Below are 27609 nucleotides of genomic sequence, written 5' to 3' on the forward strand. Positions count from 1 at the left end.
GCAAGTTTCCTTCCGGGACATTCCCCCAAAAACCACAGGAGTCATCAGCCTTGTGCATCCTGGAGATACACTGACCAGCATGGCTGTCGCAGGTGGTCCCCTTGCCCAGAAGGCTAAAATTAAAGAGGTGAGTCTATATTAGTGTGGCTCCCCATGGGTGAGCCACAAAAAGCAGCAGCAGCAAAAAGATATGTAACTTTGAGCAGTTCCACCTAAGTAAAAGGTGGAACTAAGAAATAATTTCTGATCACTCTCACTAAATTAGGGGGGTAATTGATGCATAGCATCTGAACAGCCTAAAAAGCTGTGTCCAGGTGCACTGCTTCCTGCTGAGCTATCTTAGTAATTGTATGATCTGGGTAATGGCTGAGCTGTGTAGTTCTTGCCAGTTTTGACTACTGCTTCAAATCCTCCATCTTATGCAATAATAGAAGACCATAACAATTAATCATGTCAGGTTGCAGGGTTTCTCTTGAAAGTTTTGTATCTGTCTGTTTTACTGAGGAGAAATAACATGAATAGAAACTGAAATCTATTTGTTAGGTAGTACAAAGACTGGTTACTGGAAGAGTTTGTCAGGGTGACTTTTAAGACTTTAGTAACCACTCACTCAAAAAAGTCAGTTACAAAAGTCATAAACACACCATACTGTTTTCTTCCTGCATTTCAAAAGCATCCTAAACCAAAGATCAACTACTCCAACACTTTGATGATAGAACCATCTCAACCTAAGCATAATAGGTGCAGTGTTTGTGGACAACTAGTGTCCAGTAAGGCAGAATATTTTCCAAAATATCATACAATTCAGTTTGCACCTCAAAATACAATATGAGATAGAAAACTGAATTTCACCAACCTAGTTCAATGACTGCAATAGAAAGTAATGTACTTTATTTCAGGTATTCTGAAGTGTGTCCATGAGGGCCTGGCATCAAAAGAATCATATTGATTTACTGTGTGCCTATTGCAGTGCAAGTTTTGTGCAAACATCAGCTCTGACATCTGGTGTGTCCAAGAAAAACTGCACTAACTGAAATCAAATTTATAGTATCACTTCCGTGAAACCAGTAATACTTGCTTGGATAACTATACTTAATTAATGTTTACTAATAGTGGTAACTGCTGCCCAGGTACTATACAGTATTTTTTGAGCGGTACCACAGTTCTAAGTACACACCAGCTGATGCTACAGCTCTGGCCATATGAGTGTCTCTCTCAGCTAGAGGCAGCTCAGGTAGCCCCTACTCCCAGTCATTCATTCCCTCGGTTGTACCAGTATAGCTCTCTGCTTGCGAACTGGGTCAGGCCACTAATCTGGGTAAAAAAATAAATCCCTTCTAAGATAAATCAGTTCACTGTGTAACTCTACACACTTCAGTTCAGCACAGCTGAGAAGATGCTGCAGAACCAACCCGATGGGGGCTACTCATGTTTGGCACTATGTGAAAAAAGTCTGTTCGCAAGGGTATGATATTAAATTCCAATATGCTTGTTCTGTCCCTGCGCACACGGAACAGGCTACACAGTTACTAACATCACCATATTTTTGCCTCTGTCTCTGCAGCTGCAGCACTGATGGTCGTACAGCCTCTTCAGCACTGAAAAGGGAAAGGGCTGAGGCAACTCACCCTCTCCCCAAAATGATGGTTGTCGTCTTTCCTTCTAGGAAAGTGCCAGACGTTGCAAGATGTGTAACATTCAGAAGACTACATAGAGGGAGAAAGCCTTTGCCCAGGAAGGTGGGAAAGGAGGAAGCAAATCTTCCAGTAAGATCAGTTTTCTAAAGTGGTGATGGCAGGGGAAGAGGCGAGGCAGACTTGTGCTCAAACATAAACTTAAAAGTCATTAGCCGCTCCCAACAAACTATGAAAATATCACAGTTTAGTAGTTTCAGAATTCTTAGTGCTGACAGACCTCTATCGTTACTGTGAAAGACTCAGACTGTATTGCTCATCATTGCTGAGCATCAGGTGTAAGATATAAACACGGCTAAACTCTATGGAGAGTCCAAAACCAAAGCTGAACCTAGCTGGCTTTGAACGGCATTTGTAGCTAAGCCAGTAAAACATCTGCACAGAGACTCCATCTGAGTGGAAGCAAATTTACCTGAGCCAGAGATGAAGAGGGGATACCATCTTATAATGGCTGCATAAGTAAGCAGCACTTTGGAAAGCACACACACAAACGCATACGTATTTATATTTACAAACTCTTTACGTTCTATTTAGGATGGCGTCCTTCATCATTTATAATCAAGTGTCTACTTCCAGACTTTTACAGGTTTTTTCCCCACTTAAACTGTTTTTCTGCAAATATTGCACACTGTCCACTTCGGCGGCATAAACGCCCTCGTGTATGCTCTTACTTAAATTAAAGGAAGAGTTAGAACTTCGGCAGATGGCGTTTAGAGGGAGAGGTTAGCCCGTCCGCCTTCCCGCCGCCCGGACAAGCCCACGGTCCGCGCCTATTCACCACCCGGCTTCGGGGGCCGGGGGGGGGGGGGGGGGGGGCTGGAGAGGCACAGACGCTTCCCCCTCGGGGTAAGGGCACAATCGCGGGCATTTCCTCGACCAGGGTTTTACTTTCCTGGCACGCGTGGGAAGCCGGGCCTCGGCCCCTCAGGGCGGGAGCGGCGGGAAGCGCGCGAGCACTGCTGGAGGCGCGGCAAGGCGGGCGGCCTCCCCCCGCAGCCCCACAACCGCTCCCGCCCCAGCAGGTCTCTGCCGCTCCGCCACAGCGCGGGACGCCCGCACCCGGGGCCGCCCGCAGGGCAGAGGACCCCGGCTCGGCTCGGCTCGGCTCAGCCCGCGCCAGGCTCCAACGGCCACGGGGCTGCCGTCACGCGCCGGGGAAGACGCCCATCCGGCCCCGCCGCCGGCGGGACACTGCGCAGCGCTCTCTTCCCTCCCCCCACCCGGGGCAGAACCGCGGAGGGGGGGCGGCCCCCGGTGCGGCGCGCTCACCATGCTGCCAGCGGCGGTTTATCTCGCTAGCGGGACGCCTCCGGCTCCATGCCTCCCTCCCGCCCCCCCGCCTTCGCGCCAACTCCCGCAACGCGGCGCGCGGCGCTGCCGTCACAGCCGCGACGGGCGGGGCTGGGGCCCATGCGCCCCCCAGCCGTTGGTGGTGACGCAGGGCGCCGCAGCGGCCTGGCGCTGCTGCGCGGGCCTGCGGCTGGCGGCCCTGCCCTGCCCGGCCCACCCGGCCTTGTCCGGCCCACCCGGCCTTGTCCCTTTTTGCCTCCGCTCTGCTGTCTGTGCAGGCGTTAACGGCTGGTCGCCCTGCAGCGGGGGTTTAACCGCTTCTAACCGCTCCGCTGAACCTCGGCAGGAAGCCTGGGCAGCTGCTGCCGGTCCTGGCCGGTTAGTAAGGGGAGTGGGCATGGAAGCTCGCGGCAAAATGGTGGGCTTACAGCTGCTGCAGCTCCACGAGGAGTAGGTGTGTCCTCGGTCACCTCTGACAGAGGAGAGCTGACAGTCTTAACAAACAAGGTAACAGTGCCCGGCCTCCGTCAGATGGACCGTTTTTTAATGCACTGAGGCAAACGAAGCATCCTAAACACGCGGGCAGGCAGTGACACAGCAGCGCAGTCGCTGTGAGTCAGCTCTGAATCAGCACAGCACATAAAATCATTTCCCTGTAATAAACGTGTGTTGGTCCCTTCTTTCTTCATTCCTGGTTGTGCCGGAAGCGTCGGGCTTTGATTCCTCTACAGTATTTTCTCCCATTTTCTCCAGAGCTCAGAGTCTACATCTGAGGAGTCCAAGAGAAACTGGAAAGTTAGCTCCATCTTCACCCACTGACTGTTTAATTTCTAATCAATTTGTAATGAAATCTTGTATGTTTTCTTCCATTTTTTTCTTCTACTTGCTGAACACTGGGAGGGGATAAACTCGGGCAAACCAAATAAAAACAGTTCCACTCTCAATAATTATTTGTCTAATGTTTAGATTCTGCCAACCTACTGAATTGCTAATTACTGCTAGTCTTGGAGAAGAATGGGGGAGACGACACACAGACAGAACTTGTGACATTAAAAATATTGCCATTTATTTAGAAAACCACTCATAAAAAAAAGCGAAGAGTACAAGCTCAATTTGTACTTGTCTCATAGGGCAATTTCCAGTGCTATCTTTTGTACACCTTCTGTATTCACTTCTTTTTTTTTTTCAAGAACTAGAGACTGTCTACTTGGTGGCATGGTCAAACTCCAGCAAAGATAATTACATAGAGATAAAAGTCAGATCTTTTTGTCCCATCTGAGAAGACATGAATTTTAACGATATCTATTACCATTCCTGTTTAATTCTTTAAATTGGACTTTAACTAATTGTAAGACCCTGTTTGTATAGAAATTGCTACTGTTCTTTTATGAACACACGTGGTCATGTGGACTCATATTTTCAACATTAGCATAGCTTGTGAATTTGGATTTCTGCATAAGAAACACATGACAGAGCGAGCAAGTAAACGCAGACCCACAGCACAGGCTGTGCTTTTCAGCTTCTTTTGCAAGTTATTCCATATGCACGCAACTGTAATGGCTCTGCAAACAAAACTGGTATCACTTTAGAAAAACATCTCCAGTGATCTGTTTGTATTTACGTATTTAATCCTTATTATGTAATTTTTAAAGCTGTGCGTATTCCTGATACCAGAACTAAAGGGTAGTTACAATGGCTGACGTTTGTAAGAGCCAGACAAACTGTTTAAATAATGCTAAAAGAATTATTGCAGGTGGTTATCTCTATTTGTAGTTGATAAAGCTACCTAGAATAACATCCAGCAGAGCAGTATCTGCTTGTGGGCTTGTGACATGTTCATGTTTCTTGGAAGGCAAGAGTTTAACCCTTTACGGAAAGAGATCAGACTGCATAGCAGGAATGACTGTAATTCACTCCTGGGTATGGTGTTTCTACATGCATGGCTATGAAACCGCTGGAAGTGGGAAAAACCTTGCTCTGCCACAGGAAACAAAACTGCATACTCATTGTATTGTGAGGCACTTTGCAAGGTAAAATGAAGGCAATATCCCTTTTGAGTCTGTAATTGATCATGGGTCATGTTTTAAAGGCATATTACCCAACTAAAAGTACTGCTTTTTAAAAAGTAGCTAAAGTACACTCAGTGTCATCACTCTATTTACAACTAAGACAAATAATTAAAAAAACCAGACTTGTTTTCTACCTTTCTGAAAATCACAGACTATTTGTCTTTTTATGTTGTTATTTTCCAAAATACATGAAAAAAATGGAGATATTAACTCTTAAGCTTTAGTTTTTTCTCCCTATTGAACAAAACCAGTCCTACTGTTGTTATTATTAGTGAAGGCTTTGTCTTGTTTATTGAGAGAGGAGGAGGTTTATAAGAAAAATAAATTTTCTTATGTTGAGAAATAAAAAATAGTCTTTTATTTTTGTTAATATTTTCTTGTTTATTTTATTTTCACATCTTTTTGTTTTGATATGTTGATACAATTTCAAAATTGAAATCAACTTTTATTGTAACTTTTGAAGCAATGTTTTATTTACTGCTGTACAAAATTTGTATTTTGAATTATTTGAAACTTAATTGAAGTATAAAGCAGATAAACTTGTAACATAATACTGAGATACTTTTGAAGCCCATAAGGCAGTGTTTCTCAAGCATTTTAGGGGACAATACACTTTGATCATTTAGGAATTCTTTATAATGTCACAGAGATATTCTGAGTTTCATATGTGTCCAAAGGACCTCAGAGGTTAGGAATTGCCCTAAAGAAGTATAGTATTATAATGCTGAGATGATTAGGAAAACACAACAACAAAATGTTTCCTGAAATTGACATTTCAGGTTAAATTCTGTATTTTTTCATAACATTAATAGACATTAACATACTCATTTACTAGATGGTAGGCTCTATTTTGAAGAATCCTGTAGGTGATATTCTGCTTACTAGAGTCCCTAGTGAAAAAAAAAAAAAAATCAAATTTCTCTCACATTGTAGAAACAAGAATTAGCATTTTGTTGCAGACCAAAAATTCAAAAAATGCTATGTAAATCTGTGGTCTAGTTTCTATTTACATTAGGCTTTCTATAGTATCCATCACAATTATGTGTCTTTAGAAAAGACTTGATCCCATCTCAAACAGTTTTTGCTGTATAAGTAAAGGTATAAGGTAATGGTAAGTTCTTGATTTGCATCACATTGTTGAGGGCAATTACATAAGTTGTGCTTTTTTGAGCGTCTAACACTGGTAGAGCTGAGCAGCTGATAATGTAAACATTACACTTTTTCTAAGTGAACTTTGTCTTTAGGTCTTTTCTCTCTCTCAGTTTGCATATCTAGGCAGAATTAATGTGTCTTAGCTTGGACACTCAGCCTAACATTGCAGACATTCAAAACTCCTTTCAACTAATGTGTTCATCATTTCTGCAGATCAAACCCCAGGTTTTAGAGCCGAGCCCTTAAAACAAGGAGAATACATCATCAGCGGTCAAGTGAAATGTTGGTTTCACAATTTGAATCATTTGCCTTGGCAGAGGCAAAGATAGAAAAGGAAATTTGATAGCTAAGTATTGAACTGAATAATCATTAGGCTTCCCAACTACTCTAGCAGTAATGGCAAGTGCCCTGGAGACCACAGCCTCTCCCAGCCTTGATTCATTCTGAAACCAGATTCATTAAGTGCATGGCCGGAGGCAGGAAGTCCCACTGTGCAGCATCATACTGACATCCACGTACAGCATCAGGGTTGGAGTCTGTACCAACTCTGCCACTTGAGCTAGCAGAATAATTAATTCCTTCCTCTTCCCCTCCCTTTGCACCCTCATTTCTCAACAGCCCCTGGTCACATCTCACTCGTCTGTGGTAGTTGTTTTCCAAATTAACAGTCACAGTGTTTCCTTTCCGCAACTCTGTTCAGCTAATCAAAACCTCCTTCCAAATTCAGGTCACTATACGACTCTCATCAGTTAAAGTGTTTCCTCTTTAACTTTATCAAGTAACATTACAGCCCAAACAGTTAAATATGACAAAGCAGTACGAAACTGGATTCAGAGTGTTGTACTGGAAAACATTTTCAAACCTTGATTATAGCATGCTCCCAGTCATATCAGTAATAAGGAAGGAAATCCAGTTCATAACTGTGTCCAGATCAAGCATCTGGGAGCACAAGCATCTGCTGCACCTGTCACATCTCATGCAGATGCAACGTGTTGTCTGCAATAAGATGCCAGTGGTGCTAACTCTGCTGTAGTTAGTGCTGTAGTTAACTCGAACATCCGGTAATCATGGTAACTAACTGCTTTAGAAGTATAGTGGCATCCATAATGGCTTACTTGTATTTGGGTTTTCTTTCATAAAGTACGATACATACAATCAAAGCTTTTCAATGTTAAAATAGAAGGATTATGTTCATGCAATAACTATCCAAATTAGCATTTCAAAATGCTATTCCATAGAATAAAAAAGAAACATGTCAGTATATACTGTAGACCAGCTTGGTACAGTCCCTATCTACTCTCTTTCCCATGCTGCCATTGGTAGGATCTTGGCTGAGAAGTGTGGATCAGTTACTTCAGGTAGCTGAGGGAGTGCTGGGTTTGTTCTGTGGGACAGACTCATGTTAGATGCATGGCTACCCCACCAGCAGGGATCTGCAGTGCAGAAGATGTCAGTGGGAGCTTTCTTCTTCATTTGTGGTGAAACTGTTTCTTGTAAAGGCACTGCAGAGAAATGCTTACAAACAGGAATTGAGGTTTTGTTGTTTATCGTAAAAACAAATAAAATGTCTTCCATCTTCTATTGATTAATCAGCTTTATTGTTAAACTAAAGGTATGTCTCAATGGCATTATGCAGTGCTGCAAGCATGCTCTCATAGGTAGCAGGAGCAGTAAAGCAGCAGTAGCCCAGCAGTCCATCTGGACTTTCATTTCCTACATGCCAGCAGGGCTAATTCATCCAAGTAGAGTGCTATACTTAGGTGGTAAGTTGTTCCCATGTTCACATTTCAGTGTGTATCTTTCTTGCATGTAAAGTTACTTTACACTGCTATCTTGTTCTGCAAATCTCTTCAGCAACTGTGGTCTACGTGTGGATACACTTGATATGACTACCTCCAGAAAAGCAAAAATGGCAGGCATCAGTCTTACTGTATTGAGTAAATTGACTATATCTCAACACATGTAGTTTTGCTATAACTTGAAATATGTTAAAAGATGAAATGATATTGCATAACTGCTAGGGCTGATTACCTTTGCTAATTGTGTTTATTTGAAGAAATCCAGGGAAATTGCTTGAGGACTGGAACAGACCCCTGTTAATTTTGTACTGTAGAGCTGTACAGCAGACTTTTATATAGGATAGAAAAACAGTTGCATGTGTTCGAAAGAAATATTGGCTTGCTTTGCGTTTTTATATAATTAGTGGGATATGCGTTATCTCTTGTCCACAACAAAATTTCCCACGAGTCCAGGGAGAATTTTGCAGCAGAAATAGGATGTTTGAGCAGGGCAGGACTGAGGAATGATGCACTGCCCTTCCAGCCATCCAATTACACAGATGGGATAAGTCACCTTTTAATTGGAGGCTATGTAGTCTGAATTACATTTCTGCACGAGGAATAAAGGATGCGATAGCTTCTTAGCACCCTCTGTCACCTATATTCTCCCACCCGAATGACCGAGCTTTAAATAATGATAAATTAGTTACTAGCATTTACATTGTTCAGGCAACCTATTTTCCTGCAGTAAGAAGCCAGCTAGGTGTCTCAGTGCTCATACAGAGGCCACCTCCCTAAAAATTACGCCATTCTCTCACCCGTTTTAGGTCTCACAGTTCAGGGTAATCATTGACAGGGCTTTTACGATCACAAGCTTTTAGTGAAGCTTTGATAAGACACTCCAGCAGTTCGTGGCAAATGAAGACAGTCTGCACAGCGGGGACTCCAGCAAATGAATGGATTTTTTTCAGCGTCAGTGCAAGAAATCTGACTTCTAACACTGGCACTGTAAACCAGCATAATGTGTGGCCGACAGCTGGAGAGATTTGTTGCTTTCTGGACGTTAGTTTTCATAAGGATGGTTACTGGGCTTGCTGGAGAGGGAAGATCTGTGTGGAAAAAGGACCCCCACTTCAGCCCCGTGAGTGAAACACAGATGTTTTTGTATGACACGTTCCCCAAAGAGTTTCTCTGGGGTGTAGGGACGGGGGCTTTCCAGGTGGAAGGCAGCTGGAGGAAGGACGGGAAAGGCTCCTCCGTCTGGGACAGCTTCATCCACTCGGAGTTCAGGGGTGCTGACACCACAGATGCCTCCAGTGACAGTTACACCTTGCTGGACAAAGATTTGTCTGCTCTGGATTTTTTGGGAGTTACTTTTTACCAGTTCTCAATTTCATGGTCAAGGCTTTTTCCTACTGGAGTGGTAGCAGCTCCCAATGAAAAAGGACTCCAGTATTATAACACCCTTATTGACTCTCTGCTCTACAAAAATATTGACCCTGTGGTTACGCTGTACCACTGGGACCTGCCCTTGATGCTACAAGAAAAATATGGGGGATGGAAAAATGAATCAGTAATTGATATCTTCAATGACTATGCCACCTTTTGCTTCCAGACCTTTGGGGATCGTGTTAAGTACTGGATTACAATCCACAATCCGTATTTAGTTGCTTGGCATGGGTATGGCACAGGTATTCATGCTCCTGGAGAGAGAGGGAAAATAACAGCCGTCTACTCTGTAGGACACAATTTGATCAAGGTACAGTAGAGTAAGATTTTACAAACTGATCTTGCACCGCCATGGGAAATGATGGGAGGAATCAATCATGTAATCAAAATTAAAAAAAAAAATCAAGGAATGTGAAAACACCAAGAAATAACGCTTAGCTAAGGCTGTCTTTTTGTTAATCCTCATGTTGATTTTATTGTTGTTGTCACAACAGCTGACTCAGTAATTATTTGTTTTAAAGTGCTTGTTTATACTTTATTTAAACTAGGTTTTGCCTACAAAATCTGGCTATTAAAGAGCATGATTTTCCTTCTTTATTCTTTTCACTTAGTTAAAACTCTGACATGACCATTCATTTGGCCACACTGAAATGACAAATCTATTAGTTTAAAATGAAAGTTTACATTTGCATATTGGATCAATTCCACTAGCGATAGAGTATGTATCTATAAATACAGTATATATATATATTAAAAAAGTTTTAGCTTCGTAAGATCATACTGCAAAATGTTTATTGCTGAAATAGCAAGGTCAGCAGTTCTCGGGTTTGGAAGAAAACAAATGTCCCCTTCAGTATTTGAGAGTTTAAAAATTACATGATTTCCCTGATGTTCTCAGCATTTTAATTTTTATGTCAGTCTTACTTTATTTATCAGCTGTCTTCTACAGAATTACACATCCAAAAGGCTTGATCCCATGACCAATAGCTTCAACAGCTGCAGTACTGGGTCCTCAGTTCATGGTATTCTTTCTTCAGGAAGGACAAAAAGAGAAGTCTGAAATGGACTAAGGACTTAAAGAGAAAGTGCAAGACGTTCATGGTATTCTCAACAGCATTACAGAGTTTACAATATCTCCTCTGATAGATTATTAATTTCATTCTACAGAGTAGCTAGTTCCTGTGCATAGGAGCTTATATTCTTATTTCCCCTTGCTATAATTTAAAACAATTTCAAATAATAGCAGTTTAAGATAAGAATTAATATCAATACAGCTTTTTTTTCATCTGTAGGGCTCAAAATACTTTACAGAACAGGTCACTGTCCTAGTGTAATTCCCCGTGCTCAAACTATTCCTAGCTGTCACAAAGAGGATTTTTCTACTACCTACCATACATTATAAATGTAATTCCATACATTATAAATATAATTAACAAATAAATCTGAATGTATTTGTCCTACAGAAAGAAGTATGCATGTGGGAAAAAACTTAATTGCCAGAGTAGTTTAAAATATTCTGTAACTGACCATTTATATTTCTTGCATTTGCTTCTGGGCTTGAACCTGCAGAACCTCCTTTTTCAGAAAATTCACACTGCCATCAAGAGAAGTTTTACACATAGAAAAGTCATTGAGCGTCCTGAGTCACTAACTGATTTCAGACTTAACACAAGAATGATTCAACTATAGAGATTTGTGAAGCATCTCAGAACAGATGCTCAATCATTCTTTTTATTTTGAAGTGCTATATAAAATATATTTGATATAATACACATAAAAGATACAACATAAGTTTGTAGCATTTCTTGCCTTCATTTCTGAATGGCACAGTCAAAACTGGGGTACCAACTAGGCAGTCTCTGCATTTTCCCACTCTGTAAAATCCATGTAAACAGCACACAGCACACGGAGGGCAATGCCTCTGCTGAAGAATCAATCGGGTGTTCCAGGAAGCCAAGCACAGCTGGCTCTGATACACAAATCACTGACCTAAGTTCCTTGGTCAGTATTATTTAACTCTCAGACTTGATCTGATAGTTGATTCTAGTTTTAAAGTCTGTGAATCTGAGTATAAAAATAAATCACTTCAGTGAAAGAGTTAATGAGACTTTCAGCAACATACAATCCATTAACTGGGCAGAAATTATTTTCATGTTGTATCTTTCATACAGCCCCATGAACATTACCTAATGTCTTAGCAGTTCTCTCCTGTGGCACTGTAAAATTTCTGAAGATTTTAGGTCTTAATGAAGAATCTCAAACTTGTAATGTATTTGAGGAACTAGAGTTTGATGTTTGGGGTTGGAGGTGGAATGGAAGCTCTTGAGGTACCAGTCAACATGAGTCAACTCTTCTTACATATATATAATTTTTTTTTTCTTAATGAAATGTAATTAAAACCAGTCATTCTGCAGAAGTCATAGGTGGTATTATATATTTCAAGCCAACTAGCCAGAATCTTTCTCAAAGATGTTTGTGGGTATCTAAATGTTCAGTTAGTTTAGTATTGTTGACAATACCATGTTAATATAATGTATTGATGCACAATCAGGATTCAGATGTTGTGAAATGTCTCCCCTTTGAGACGCAGGGAATGTTATAAGAATCTCTCTTTAAAGAGATTTGACATGGCTTTTTATTTCAGGACTGGTATATGCAAATCAGTTTCTCAGACATTGTATTGTGGCTACCTTCCAACTTACCACTGCAAACCAAAAATGTCCTCCCAAAAATAAAAGACCAACAAAAATGTCAGGTTTTGGCAGTGTGAGGCAAAGCCTGTTAAAGTGGTTGAAAAGATTCCCATTTATGTCAGAGGCTTTAGGAAGAGCCATGTTCTCGTCCCTGTCAGGGCAGCATTTTTGGACAGGCTGTTGAAAGACAATATTGTCCATGCCATCCTATGTACATTACCAGGTCCACCCATGAAATACGCTGAGCAGGAAAACCAGGTTTAATCTGTTAACTAGTCTGGCCCCCACTCTGTTACACCGCAAATTGCCGAATAATAATTCTCAAGCCTTTTTGTAGTACTTTTTGATAAACTAAATGAGGCTCTCTCATGAGTCCTACTTTTAGTTTAATTTACCAGTGTGCTGTTGCAGTTGCAGTGCTGTGAGAACTAATCACCATTTATATAAAGGAGTGCTTTTATGTGATATATCAATCATAAACTGAAGCTAAGTTTCATAGAATCACACAAACAATATAACAAACCATAAATCTCTGCTTTTTTGGACTTTGGATTATTTTACTGTAAGAACAGTTTGAAAGTTGCTGGAGATTTTTGCATCTCTAGAAGAGGGCTGAAGAAATTTCTCTTAATTTTAAACTATCAATTTTAGTAGACTAAAGAAATCCAACATCTTAAAACTCAAATAATTGGCTGGCATAAGGAAAAAGTCCATGCATTTTAGAACTGATTAAAAAATGATCTGCTTCTGTGAATGAATTCAGGTAGGTAATTAGGCAGATAATTATCTTACTAAGGGTTTTCAACAAAAGTAGCATTGGTCTGTCTTCATCAAGCCCCAGAGCCCTATGGTGTTGGCTAGCACAAGGCATTGCAGATGCTGTATCAGCAGTGCTTTCCTTCTGTGCCTTGCATCCTCTTAAGGGAATGCCCCAGATACATCTACTTAAGAGACAGCCCTGCCTTTTACATGGGTCTTGCTATTCAAGACCCATAGAGAGGGCTAGTGAATGCAGAGGCCAAGGCTGCTAAGCAGGTGCTTAGGAGATCCACATGGGGAAAATAATCTACAGAAGAATGCAAAATTTCAATTGAAAAAACATATTTGCATGTTACTATGTATGCTTTTCATACACAGAGGGTAATAATTGTTACTGATCATTTTAAAGGACCTGATACGACTTCCATGGAAATGAATAGGAAATTTGAAGTTTGACGCTTATCAATTATAAATTGCTAAAGGGTTCACTTAGATAAATCTGTATGCAACTGTATGATCATTACCACTAACACAAGGAGCATGTGGAATCTTATACCAGTGGGAGAGTGGCCGTCAAAAGTGTATCTCCTTTCTTCATTAAAGGAGACTGTACTTCACAAAAGCAACATCAGAAAACAATTAGTGATAACATGTAACTTGCCATGCGACATTTGAAAGACACATCAACTAAGATGCAAAAACTATGAGCTTGCTCCTGAGGCAGCTGTCATACTGAGGCAGAGAAGGAAAAAACTGCACACAGAAAAATTAGGTTGATTTCTTTGATTTAACAGCAAATAAATCTGACAAGAAGCAAGAAAATATAAAGCAGATGAACTGCTGTGGATGGAGCTAAATGAGATATATACCTGATATATTATTACCATTTTCTCTGGATCTAGTTATGTTCTTTTGTACTTAGATTGAGGTTTGTAAAGATCACAAACTGCAAACCAAGCTGTCTTCTTTTCATCCTCTGTATCAGTGCCCTCCAGGCAGTTCTGCCTTTGCTACCTAACAGGCAGAAAGGGGAATTTTTTTTATTTTTTTTTTCCTGTTAAATATCATTCACGCTCCCTTCCATCTGGCAGAAAAGCCCAGGAGAAAACTGTCAGAATAAGATCTCCCTCAAAATTTTCTTCATGGACACACCTTCATATCATATACTGGGAAAAGGCAATAAATTCCCTTTCAAACATGGTGTCTCCATATGGATCTGTCACAGATCAGGTTCATCTCTGTGCCCAGCTGCATTACTCCCAGCTCTTCAGTAGCTCTCACTATGCCAGGATCTCTCTGTAGACACTGCTGCTTTTAGGATCGTTGGATGAGCATGTGTCAGAGAAGTCCCATAATTCATTCTCCTGAAAAACAAATTTCCACGGAATGAATGGGGAATAATTCTTATCTCTGTGTCCAACCAGACACTTTCTTCCCTTCCTCCAAAGGGGCCTTCTTTCCTCAGGATCTAGAAAGATGAATCTACACCAGTGCCCGTATTTCTTGCAGGAGGAGGGAAATCTGTCTCCATCAAGTACAGCTCTAGGGTGGACAGCAGAATTGTCTATGCTTGTAAATGTCTTTGCTGGAAGATTTTTCAAACAGCAGTAGCCATCAGTGATGATGTAAAATTCAGCACTGATTTACACTTTTTTTATATGATTTGTTATTTTCAGGTTAGCTTTCTTACACTTCTTGGAAATCATCAGGAAAAACACAATCCAAATGCAAGACAGCTAGCATACAACAAATTTGTTAGTAAAGCCTCAAACCACAAGCCTTCAAACACCTTCTTAGACCTAACACCTAACAGACCAAAGACCTAACAAAGCCTTCAAACCACCTTCTTAGAAATTTAGTTGCCTACATCTCAAGACCCCTTTTTTCCTTCTCAAGGATTGAGCTTCAGAGTCAGTTTGCAAAATAAGGGCTTTAGCTCTACTGACTACGTGGCATCTTTGCCACAGACCAAAAGGGCTTTGAACTGAAAAATACTCTCCAAATAAACCACACACACCTGCCCTTCTTCTAAAGTGGTGTTTAACACCATCATCATCAGACTCCGTATTCTAGCTCTTCATGGTTTTAAAACCAAACAATTAAACACAAAGCCAGAATCATTTTATTAGCATTTTTTAAATTGTAGTTTTCCTAAATGTTCTTGCTCTCCAGCACACTAAAATAACTCCATATACCCCTGACATTGTTTTGTGTGCTCATTCCCAAGACATTCAAGGAAAATTGCTTGACTTTAACATATCTTAAGAATTTGAAAGTATTGGTCTTTCAATAGTAAGCTCTTTGCGTATGTACATGATAAATTACAGGATCAGAGTTTGGAGGAGTATGAGACTATTTCAAGAAGAGAGGAGAACAATACTCTTGTCTTAATTTTATTAAATTGACTTATCTGGCCTTTTTACAGGGTTAATACTAACTGACTTAGCACTCTCTGTGACTTTCAAGTCTATAGAATAATTTCTGTATTAATACCAAGAAAATATGCTGAAATTAATATCATATGTATCTAGAATAAATACACAATATTGATCCTGCTTTCACTGTGTACTTAGCCTTGACATTTGTCCTTGATCTAACAAGGAAAGTGAAAGATTAGGGATTAAACTCTAACTGAAAAAAGATTAGTCAAGATTTACTCAAAATAGTCAATTTGATGTATGATACAGCTTTTAAATTGATGTTTGTTTCAAAGGTGGTCTTACAAAACAAATCATATTAATCAGTTGGTTCCATCAACAATAGTTTGCACTTAGTGAACACCTTCCATCTGAGAATATTAAGCTGCTTTACAGATAATTAACAACTCACAACAGAATTATAGGCAAGCAAATGCTATTGTGTCTACTACTACGTCTGTAAAAACCCTTGCTATAGACAGAGTGACAATTTTTTTTCGATAGAGTTAACCTTCAGAATTAAGAGTCATTAGTGACACATATGAAGTTGTGTATGGGGATCCTATCTTGACTCATATTAAATATACTTATTTGTACTTGCGGTCTAGTCCTGTAGAATTATACCTGTGCCTGTATTCTCTACTGGAGACAATATTTTTAATAGTAACTTTACTTTCTTCTAATCAACCTCTTGAAGGTGCGTATGAATACGATGAGTTGTCGCTTATTGTCTTTTACCTGTCAATAATGCATTCTAATTAGATGGGTTTTGGCAAAGCCATCTTTCTCTACTTCACCTAGAAATGTGTGATTGCTAAGATTTACCTGGTGCTATTGTCATGCTGCTTGGCACTGTGCATAATACAGCTGACTTCAGCAGGGTTTTTCTTGTTGAGCCAACGCAACCATATACCTCCGATTAAACAGTGGTGTTAGTAGCCTGTGTCTGGGGAAAAAAAATATACTAACTAGGTGAGAAATCACTAGAGGCAGAGAACAAAGCAAGCCTGACCCCACGAGCCATTCTGGGCTGGAGGGACCTTTGGGAGAGGACAGTGAGGGTAACTGAGGAGGTGGCACTGGCCACTTAAATTTTCTGATGAGACCAGTAAGAAATCCATTTTATAATATTTTAACTGTATCTTGCAATTTCCCTCATGAGTACGATTTTGTTGACTTCTTTTTTCAGCTACAGAACCTGCATTTCAAAGGTTAATGTTACTTTATCAGTATTTTCAAAGGCAGACCTTGAACAAATGTTACGAGCATGACCTTAGAAACCATAAACAACTGATACACAAAATTTCACAAACTGTAATTCTTCGGTACTCCCTAGCTTAACCTAATATCTACCTGGCATCAGGTCTTTTGTTTTTTTAAACTGTCAAGGCTGTGTGTTTCCAGATAAATTAACTGAAATTATTGTCAAAGGTAAGCAATGCTGTTTGGCTTGGTAATGATGTCGGTCTAACTCGGCACTCTAAGTGTTTCACAACGCTTCTCAATGTTTTTTCTGGGTGCAAACAGTTATTTTCTTTCCAGCGTAAGAGCATAAAGCCACACTTCAGGAATAAGGTAAACCCTGAGTTACTTGACAGCTCCTCAGCTGGGAGAGGTCAGCTCCCCTCCCCTGTGTCAGATCCTCTGGTGTGCTTCACGCTGCGATCCAGAGTCACCCCTCTCTGACACCCTAGCTCTCCCCTTTTCCATGGGACTCTGACAATGCTAGTGGTTCCTCAGACTCCCAGGTATTCCTTTTCTCATGTAAATTTTGACTGCTGGATTCTCTTATTTAAGTAATTAACAACATGACATTTGAAGGTAATTCTGGTGTGTGACAATGTTAAGCTTTCTAAAACATGATGATAATCAGAAAAATGGAATTAAGATGTGATACAAGGTAGGCTTTCATTGTCACTAACATGAATAGCAAAACTTCTGTCTGTCCTAGCACAGTCAATATTTGGCCGATTATGAGTACTAAAACACGCCAGACCCGATAGATCTTATGAGATACTGCTGCCAAATTTCCTTTTAAAACCAAAGTGTTGTTGCTCTCTACTTAAAATGAATAAGGTTCATTCCTGTTGCATGTACTGTCAGAAAAATTATTATTATAGCAGCTTCAAAGAAGAAATTAACTAAAATCCTGGATCAAAATTCTTACACAGAACTGGTCAACTTGGCATTTGGGTTCAAACTTTGCAGCTGGGTCCTTTCTCCAAGTTTTTACATTTAGGGGCTGTGCAGATATCAGAAGTTGAACACTTACTCATATGATTAGGCCAAACTAAAACAAATGGAAGTGTATCCCAAGAAGAGGGATGAGGTGGACGTGGTTTGATCAGAGTAAACCAAGGTAACCCCCATACACAGAGCAGTAAATAGCACAGAGCCAACACTGACAAAGAAAACATCATTTGAGATGCATACTTAATGGAACAATTGTAAGAATGGTTTAAAATTTTAACGGTATTAGCAATCACTGCTTGACAAAGAGCTAGATGGGACCGTCTAGATCACGGAGTTCAAATCCCATCATCAACAGCTGTTTAGTCCCAAAGCGTCCATGTAACAGCTATTCACATCCCTGCTGGGACCTCGCGTGAAATGTAGGCCTATGTTAAAAGGCAAAAAGCCACAGCCCTAATGTATCACAGGAACAGTGCACATGAGATACTGAGCATTACCATCATCTCAAGGTACCTTGCAGTATGACAGTCGTTGTCCATTTCAACTGTGTAGGGTAATTAGCGTGCTTTAACTGTTTGTTAATATTTCTATAGAAGTCTGCAGTGAATCAGATGCAGCGACCTGCCTGTCTAGGTGCCAACACACATGGAGATTTATTAGAGAGTTACAATTTAATGCTATTTTTCTCTCATAGGCTCATGCAAAAGTTTGGCATAATTACAAAAAACGCTTTCAACCATATCAGAAGGGGATGATGTCCATAGTATTGGGATCCCACTGGATCGAACCTAACAAATCAGAGGATGCTTTGGACATTTCTAAATGTCAGCAGTCTATGGAGAGAGTACTCGGGTGGTTTGCTAAACCCATCCATGGGGACGGCGATTATCCAGAAGAACTGAAAAATGAATTCTCATTTTTGCCACGCTTTACTGAGGACGAGAAAAACTACATAAAGGGAACAGCTGACTTCTTTGCATTTTCCTTTGGTCCTAATAACTTTAAACCTCCAAGCACTCTACCAAAAATGGGACAAAATTTGTCACTCAATTTGAGGGAAGTACTGAACTGGATTAAACTGGAATACAACAGTCCTCGAATCTTGATTGCAGAGAATGGCTGGTTCACTGACAGCCATGTGAAAACAGATGACACCACAGCCATCTACATGATGAAAAACTTCATTAATAAGGTTTTACAAGGTTTGTGAACAAGTTAGTTGTTGGATTTTTTTGAGGGCTTTTTAAGATCATTTGATATTTAGCTCTGTAATGATTTAATCGTTTTTTTAAAAGAGATAATGGCAACTAAGTTAATTATTAATTACGTATACTGCATGAGTACAAGTCATGGATCAGGATCTACTGGTGCTAGGTGTTGTACAAACACAGAAGAAACCCATAGTCCCTGTCCCAGAAAGCTAAAGTCCAACATCTGCATTGGATTTTAAAACTAAATAAGTGCAAAACTGAGTCAGAAATTAATGAAAACAAATCCATTGGATATCACTTTTCACTGCTGGTAGCCCAGCTGTAAAACCTTTGTGCAGGTACATATTTTGACAGCAGGAAAACAAGACAGTGACTACAGGCTGTCATTGCCACGCTGGCATCCTACTCCAAAGTAAAATGCATGAAGGAAATCAGCAGGAGAAGGGCGATTGTTCTTCAGGATTATTACATGCCAAACAGAGATAATATGTTCTAAAGACACACTTTTAATCTTTGTATTTTCCCTTCATAAAGCTAGCATACAGGGGTGCTCTCTGAAGGCAAAATATTTCATTTTGTATGAAATGTAAATGCCGTTCGTACCTAAAGCCTCTGCAAAACCAGTATTTCTTTTCCCCCTCAGCCAGTTTGTAGGTGCGGTGCTGGGAGAGGGGCAGCTGCTGGTCCCGAGAGCCATCCTCCCAGCAGGCTGCCCCGCTGCTGGTGCCATGCTGCAGTGATGGGATGGCTCGCATCCCTTTACAAAAACCTTTCTTACCCTCAAAAAAGGGAAAACACGAGTAATTGTTTACTCTGACACCAAGTCAGGAAGTACTGTATCACCAACAAACATTTAAGCTCCTAATGAAGATTATCCAGATATATTTAAAGTTGGTTCAAATTGTAAACTTCACATAGCGCAACTATGCGATATGTCCTGCCTTTTCCAGATTTTGAGGAGGTTACGTTCCAGTATTTGGTTTACGGTATTTTAAATACTGCCTTGACACAGCAGGAAAGTCTAGGTGCAGGCCTGGATTGGGAGGTGTGGAACAGGTAGATTTCAGGATGCATACATAAGAAAATCCATAGTGTGTTCTTTTTTTGAATCCTCTACAGCAGACCTGGCTGTAATAACCATCCATGGATTCACACTTCTGAAATACTTGTTCAATGTTCGACCAATAACTGCTTCTCAAGAATTGTCATCTACATTTTTATGTATGCAGATACTTCAACCTCTGCTTCAAAATACAGGATTATCTGTTAACTGATGCATTTTTTGTGAAGCAAACTTTAATTTGTCTGATCAGGAACAACATTTGGAACATATTTTCAGATTTTTACTTACAGAGAAGTCAGGTATAAATTTGCTGTTTGCAGCAAAATCAATTAGGTCGTGTTAACCTCAAAACATATAACGGGATGGTGGCTGTTAAGGTAACATGTAATAGGCTATGAGGAGCTACACTTCATGTGTGTGTGCGTTCAAGGAGAGTGCTGTAAACTTGGTACTGTATGTCTGTGTCTTACAGTACCGTGAGTCACAAAACTACGTGATGTATAACATCACCATTGCAATGAACTGAACCCGATTATGAGACAAGGATGCAGTCGAAACCACAGCTTCTTAGGGGCATGCGTACGCCTGTCAATACTGAAACTATTACTTCTGCAGAAGGACTCCAAGGCTCCACCTGTAGCGGACACAGAAATGCCCTGAGATCTGCTTGCGTGGATGTCACCTCTGGGGTGACACAGGGAGCTTAATTAACTCCTGACCTCTCCTACCTTCAGCCCCTTGTTCCTGCCCCCAGCCACCCCCTTGGTTTTTAGGAGGATTTTCTCATCCCCACTCTAATGTTCAGCGAGGATCCTGACTTCTGTTTCTGCCCTCTCCTTTCACTGTCACTGCAGACAACGCTACAAACGTGCTCTCACGCTGATCCACAGGATCTCTACCTATCACCCGCCTATTAATTCTTCTTACCACAAAATATAGATAAAATAGTGCTTTTTACTCTACCCATTTAAACAGACAAAAATTCTCATCTAGGCATGCACCATCTCGAGTACCGCAGCATCTTTTGCTCTGACAATTAAACTTAGCCCCCATCCATTCAATATGCTTCTAGAAAAAAATATTTTTTCTCAGTTGTCACTTATGCTGTCCCTATATGTCTGCTTCCATTTGTTCAGCCTTCCTCACTGCAGACATGAAGTACTCATCTTTACCTGCAAGGCCCTTCTGGCCTATCTCTTCATCATTCTCCACCTCTGCGTTTTGCAATTGATATTTTCAGACATTTTTTGTCCCATGGTTTCCCCAATATTTAGAAGTTGCTTTTCTTGAAAACACATGCCATGGTGTTGCTTCATTACATTCTCTCATCTCCTTACCAGTATTCTGGCCTTGTCTATCAGCTTCTCATATACTTACATTGCAAGCTCTTGGGCTTTCTGATTTCTTCATCCAGCAGCTAGTAAAATATGCTTGACTAAGACAGAACTGCTGGGTACCTTGTTACTCTGCTGCATGAATACAAGTACTGTGCAAAACCGTCTCCTGCTGAAGTTGCAGCATGGTGTGACTAAGGCAAAGAAGTTCAGTGGAAATATAAAATTATGCAAAATGCCATGTCCTGAGAAACTAAGGCAAAGCCATGCTGGGTGAGAATAGAGCTTTAAATCGGAGTACTTATCTTTATTCCTTGGCTTACTCTCAGTGGACTACAGGTAAAATATGGCTGTCCGTCTGTCCGTGTCAAAATCCTCAGTAACCCCACTTGGTGACTGTTTTGCTCTTGATATTCCAGCCCTTATAAGGTTAACGTGAGGAGTTATCCTGCATTATTTCCTAGCTTAAAGCTGGCGACAGGCAGCTAACATGACGGAGCATGGAGTTTGGACTTTTTCTTCCAGGCTGCCAGCTGGCACACGCTGTAGGTGGGTATCGAACGTTGTTGCTAGTTGGTGTCCAGTGAGAAGCTGCTTTGGAAGTTCTGCTGCCCTCCGTGGTGACTTGGGTTCCACATTTGAGAAAGCAGTCATTTTGTCATCTTTCTCATATGTTATATGTATACTTCTTTGCAAGGTGGAAGGGCATTAAGATTGAAGAAACATGCATGTGCTGCACCCGTTCTGCGAATAAATCCAGCACTTCAGTCTCTGGGTTCATCAACCCAGCTTCTTCTAAAGTCATTACATGTCCCATACCAACACATTTAATTTTTCAATTTAGAAGCTGAATAGACATTCCTAAATGTTAGAGCTTGCAGAGATCTTTCAAATAAAGGTAGAGAGTTTTAGCTTCATGACAAATACAAAGTCACAAACTAGATGATCAACTGTTGCACCCTTAATTTTTAGTCATGATTCTCTAATTTTATTGGTATATATTACCTGCAAATCATCAAATGCAACTTAAACTCTGGATGTGGTGTAATATTTCATGTTTGCTCAGAGCAGAAATAAAGCATCCTACAGTAACTTAATTTCTTAAGGAACTAGTGATGTATGTATTTTTTCAATGAATAAGGACTAAGATATATAACATCTGGCACAGTTTTGCAGTGAATTACAATGGGCCAATAACCCTATGAGTGCTGAGAAAACCCTCAAGATTTTCAAAGTGAATAGACCTTTCTCATAAATATCCCGTATATATGTTAGAGTCCTAAATATAAGACTCATGGATGTTACTTTCTCTTACACAGCTATTAAATACGACAACATAGATGTGTTTGGTTACACAGCCTGGTCACTCCTTGATGGCTTTGAATGGCAACATGCTTACAACATCAGGCGTGGATTATTTTACGTAGATTTCAAAAGCGAAAAAAAGGAAAGGATTCCCAAGTCATCTGCACTTTATTATAAACAGATCATACGAGAAAATGGCTTCTTCCCAAGGGAGTCTACCCCAAGCTTGCAAGCTCAGTTCTCCTGTGACTTCTCCTGGGGTATCACCGAGTCTGTTCTCAAGGTAAGCATAAAATATTGGGAAGAGCGCTGGATGCAGAGTGATCAACCACTTTACTGCGTGAATAAATGACTGTGTACAGCACCTTTCATTCAGGAATCTCAACGCACGCTGCAAACAGAAGTTAAGCCTAGCCATAATTGCATAGGTTCAATTTTAGGTACTTCACAGGTTTTCGGGTGAGCGAGTCACAGAGTGCTGGGTGCTCCTGCAGCCGCAGACCCCTCTGCAGGAGCCCTTCCGAGGCTGGCCCTCCCTCGCTTTCCCTCTGCTTGCATCTGCACGTGGCAGAAAATTTCAGACCAAGAAGTTGACCCCCAACCAATTGTTCCTGGGTTCTTTTTCAACCAGGGGAGTTTCCCAATCCAGTTCGCAGTGTGGCCATAGGGATGCCTACGACAGCGCGACGGAGAGGGTGGCACAGGGCAGGGACAAGGTGGTTACGCTGGTGGCAGCAGAGCTACCCATGGGCTCGAGGTCTCGTCTAAAGCTACTGAACAAGGCAGAAACAGATTCCTGCGTTGAGCCTGGCTCTAAGTGCCACTTAGACAAGTGGGTAACAAGCTGTTCTTTAAAAAGACTTACACCACAGATGAAAATAACCAACATCAGCACATATGGCCTTTATCATCTGAGCTCACGTTTGAAAACACATCATACTACCTTTTTTCCAAACTGGTTCCTACAGCATCTGTTTCTACTGTAAATGTGGTAGATAAGCTAACCATATGTACAGCCAGTGTTGGGATACTCTTTTTGTCATCGCATATAGAAAGATAGTCCAATGACCAACATCAGCCTCAAAAAATAACAGCAAAACTCTGTAATTTAACCTGTTCACTGACAACCATAAGAAAAAAAAAAGTAAAGCTTCTATATACTTTGTTAATCATTCTAAGGAAATATACAGCATGAAAAAGTGCATTTTCTTTAAAAAATCAGATTTAATCTAAATATTTTGAACTTCACTTTATTGTATCACAAATCCTACCAAAAAAAATCTTTTAAAAAATTGGAATAGTAAAAAATTATCCTGTGCTACACAGGATACATCCTGTGCTAACCTTGTTAACTAGTAGATGATAGTAAAGATAGAACTGATATTAAACACTACAAGCTGTTTGTGTCAGATGTTTACATAGGCCGAAGGACTACCAGTAAGACCAGGGAACACTATGCCACAGTTTCACAAGGTTGATCTCAGCAGCAGTGCCAAAATAATCCGTGCCTGCCTTGTATACCCCCCGGTGCTTGTTCTTACCACCCCGCGCTCCTGCCAGCTGCCCGAGAACTGCTGTTTGCATGACCACAGAGTGACCTCGGTCCGGGAGGTGTATCTGTGTGAAAACATAAGCCGTGTAGGCTGGTGGCAGGGCAAATGCCAGTGTGTAGCTGAATAGAGAGTGCAATTTTAATATTTTCCGTAGTTGAAGGATCATAATGGTAAGACAACCGCTAGCACAGACAAAGCCCATATAGGTGAGTCGGTTATCCTCTTCCCCTTGGAGCATCTAAGCGGGACCTTCTGACATCCAGCAGTAATCCTACAGCCAAACACAGGCAGAAATGCAGACTACAAGCAGGCATTCATTTAATTAAATTCCGTTGTAACATACCATTTTTATTTGCACAGGCAGAATCCGTGGCTTCCTCACCGCAGTTCTGCGATTCCAGCCTGTACCTCTGGAACGTCACGGGAGACGGGCTCCTGCACAAAGTTAAAGGGGTGAAGCTAAAAACCCGACCAGCACAGTGCACGGATTTTGTCAGTATTAAAAAGCAACTTGACCTCCTGGAAAAAATGAAAGTCACCCATTACAGATTTGCACTTGACTGGTCCCTAATTTTACCCAACGGAGATTTGTCTGTGGTCAACAGGCAAGTTCTTAGGTATTACAGATGTGTGATTAGCGAAGTACTGAAACTCAATGTTCAGTCCATGGTCACCTTATATTATCCAACTCACGCCTACCTAGGCCTGCCAGGTCCTTTGCTGCAGACAGGAGGATGGTTGAACCAGTCTACTGCCTACGCTTTTCAAGACTATGCTGCCTTATGTTTTCGGGAACTTGGTGATTTGGTTAAACTTTGGATTACAATAAACGAGCCTAACCGGCTAAGCAATGTCTACAATAGGAGCAGCAATGATACATACCGGGCAGCACACAATTTATTACTAGCACATGCCATGGCCTGGAAAATATACGATGAGCAGTTCCGGACCTTTCAGTATGGCAAAGTGTCCCTGTCCCTGCATTCGGACTGGGCTGAGCCTGCCAACCCCTACTTTGAATCTCATTCAAAAGCTGCCAACAGGTTTCTTCAGTTTGAAATAGGCTGGTTTGCCGATCCCATATTTAAGACTGGGGACTATCCAGCTACCATGAGGGAATACATTGGCTTTAAAAACAAAAAAGGCCTCTCGTACTCTTTGCTGCCATCTTTCACAAGCGAGGAAAAGCAGCTCGTCAAAGGTGCAGCTGACTTTTACGCACTGAATCATTTCACCACCAGATTTGTGATTCACGAACCTCAGAATGGGAGCCAGTATGAATTTGATCGTGACATCCAGTTTCTGCAGGATATCACCTGCCTGAGCTCCCCTTCCCGCTTGGCAGTGGTGCCTTGGGGACTGCGCAAAGTTCTCAAGTGGATTAAAAAAACCTACGGTGACATCGATATTTACATCACAGCAAACGGAATAGATGACCAGTCCTTAGACAATGATGAACTTAGAAATTATTACTTGGGAAAATACATACAAGAGGTTTTAAAAGGTGAGTACATGATAGATTCAAGTTCCCCAGAGCCATTTCCATGGCACAGACCCAGGCATTCCTTAAGCAAGCACCTAAGACTTGCCCCAGACAGAGCAAGCAGCTCTGGTTGAGATGCAGGAACCGGCCATCAGCGTTCAGACTCCTGAGGGGCCTGATTCTGCAGGCACGCTCAGGGCAGGTACAACACAACGCAAGGGCATCAAGCCCCACGTGAAACGCAGCCACAGCTGCTTCCAGTTTAAACCACGTGAGAAGCCATCTGGACATGCATATACAGCAGAGGAGTTATTCAGAAGTTAGTAGGAGATGGCACTTCAGACTAACAACTCCCAAGAGACAACTCTAATTTCTACTCTACAAAGAAAGGTGGGAGCCTCCTTACTTGCTGCTGAACTAGAGTCATTGAACAGGAAAACACAAGCAAGTTCAAGGAGACCTGGAGGGACATACAGAAGAAATACAGCAGGTCACCAGATTTTTAAGGAGGAAGGGAGAGTCAAACTCTAGTTCCTGTTCCACTAGTTGCTTTCTCCTGTGCACCTACAGAAATCTAGTTCTTCACTTTAGAGAAAAATTAGTAACAATTATGGAGGTAGAGGACAAAAATGTTCAAGGCAATTATCTTCAGCAATAGTGTGTTGTATGAGAAACGCTGCAGGGACCTCACCCCTCCCACCCCTCTTCCTCCAACCAAATGTTAAAAGGGAAGCAGCAAGGCACAGGATACCAGAAAGGCCTTGGTACCTGAACCATACAGCCAAAACGAGTCCTTGCACTCGCTATTCCCTATTGGCAAGCACTAGCGAGTTTCCCGATCAGGACGTGGGGCGTCTGAAAGCTCTTCTGAGGCACCTGTCCCCACACATAGTCTACGTATCCTGGTTTCTCCTGTCTAGGAGCTAGCTACATAAAAAATGAGACAGGTCTTCCTCACAGCTAAGCATGGCTTCAGATTACTTTTAGACACTGACAAGAAACAGACCATTCGCCCTCCAGTGCTTAGCTCTTTCTCAATTACTATAGGACTAATGAGCATTTGCTGACTTATTTTCCATGCTAATTTCACATTGCAAACAAAAGAACAATAAATTATTAAAGGAAATAAGTTATTAAAGGAAAAGGTTGTTTAAAGGGCACTTCATCATATATTCCCATTTTAATTTTCAGATAGCGTGATACTTTATAGTACTCACAGAAAGATCCCTCCAATTTACAATGTTCTTGCTTAATCTGGGTCACATCCCCCACTATACTTTCTGCTTACACATGACTTGGAGAGATGTTTACTCACCAAGGACTGCTATTTATTATTTCATTAAAGTATTTTCACCCAACACTTGTATGCAGCAGTATGACATAGTCATGAGCAGCTGGGTTTGGAGCAGGGCAGGAATTTTCAGACAGTTCCTCTGATGGCACAGATGAGCAGCTGCTGCTCCTTAGTCATCGCAGCTGGGTTCAGTGAAGAGCAGCACCTGGCTTTTCCCAGGAGAGCAAGCTCCCAGCTCTCACCCTGTTCAAATCCAGCTTTCACAGAGTAGGTCCAGAAAATTCCTAAATTCTAACTTTTTTTTTAAAACAATGATGCACTGTTCCTACTTAATTAAGACAGTGGGAGTTGAGTATTGTTAGAAGCAGTAAGTGTAAATATTTTATGGTGCAATTATGCTTTTTAAATTGATAGATTAATCTTTTGAAATCTGAACTAGTTACCAGGTTTGCAGGTCATGCAAGGTTTTATTAACAACATTTATTTCTTTTTTCCCCCCCCTTCACAGCGTACCACATTGATAAAGTCAAGATTAAAGGCTACTATGCATTTAAGCTGACTGAGGAAAAATCTAAGCCCCGATTTGGATTCTTCACTTCTGATTCAAAAGGAAAGCCTTCAATAAAATTTTACAATAACCTGATAAGCAACAACGGCTTTCCTGCTGACTATTCAGTCTGCGATCCCCCCAACCAAGAAAAGCAGTGTAGCTTCTGCTTGTTTGTTTCTCAGAAGAAGCCGTTAATCTTCTTTGCCTGCTGTCTTTTCTCTACCCTTATCTTGCTTTTAACCATTATTGTTTTTCACAAAAGAAAAAGAAGAAAACGTTTTAGGGCAAAAAGCATCCAGCGCATCTGTGTTTCATTTTAAAA

The 27609-nt window shown here is 41.1% G+C and overlaps 2 protein-coding genes across 3 annotated transcripts in view; one reads left to right on the plus strand and one right to left on the minus strand.

The window, feature by feature from the left end:
• The window catches only part of RFC1 (replication factor C subunit 1), a 43561-nt gene extending 40472 nt beyond the window's left edge, over positions 1-3089 (minus strand). For both annotated transcript variants that reach the window (XM_072861314.1, XM_072861313.1), the window contains exon 1: positions 2964-3089. In XM_072861314.1, coding sequence (XP_072717415.1) covers positions 2964-2966 — 3 coding nt within the window. In that variant the 5' untranslated portion in view covers positions 2967-3089. The remainder of the gene's footprint in view (positions 1-2963) is intronic.
• A 5869-nt stretch (positions 3090-8958) lies between these two features.
• Positions 8959-27607, plus strand: KLB (klotho beta). Its single transcript, XM_072862690.1, has 5 exons — positions 8959-9742; positions 18189-18696; positions 22422-22690; positions 24321-25464; positions 27246-27607. Exons 1-5 carry the CDS (start codon positions 9005-9007, stop codon positions 27605-27607), a joined length of 3021 nt encoding a protein of 1006 aa, XP_072718791.1. The 5' UTR covers positions 8959-9004.
• The last annotated feature ends 2 nt before the right edge of the window (positions 27608-27609 follow it).

The sequence above is a fragment of the Ciconia boyciana genome, chromosome 5, assembly GCF_034638445.1.
Source record: "Ciconia boyciana chromosome 5, ASM3463844v1, whole genome shotgun sequence".
NCBI classification, from domain to species: Eukaryota; Metazoa; Chordata; class Aves; order Ciconiiformes; family Ciconiidae; genus Ciconia; species Ciconia boyciana.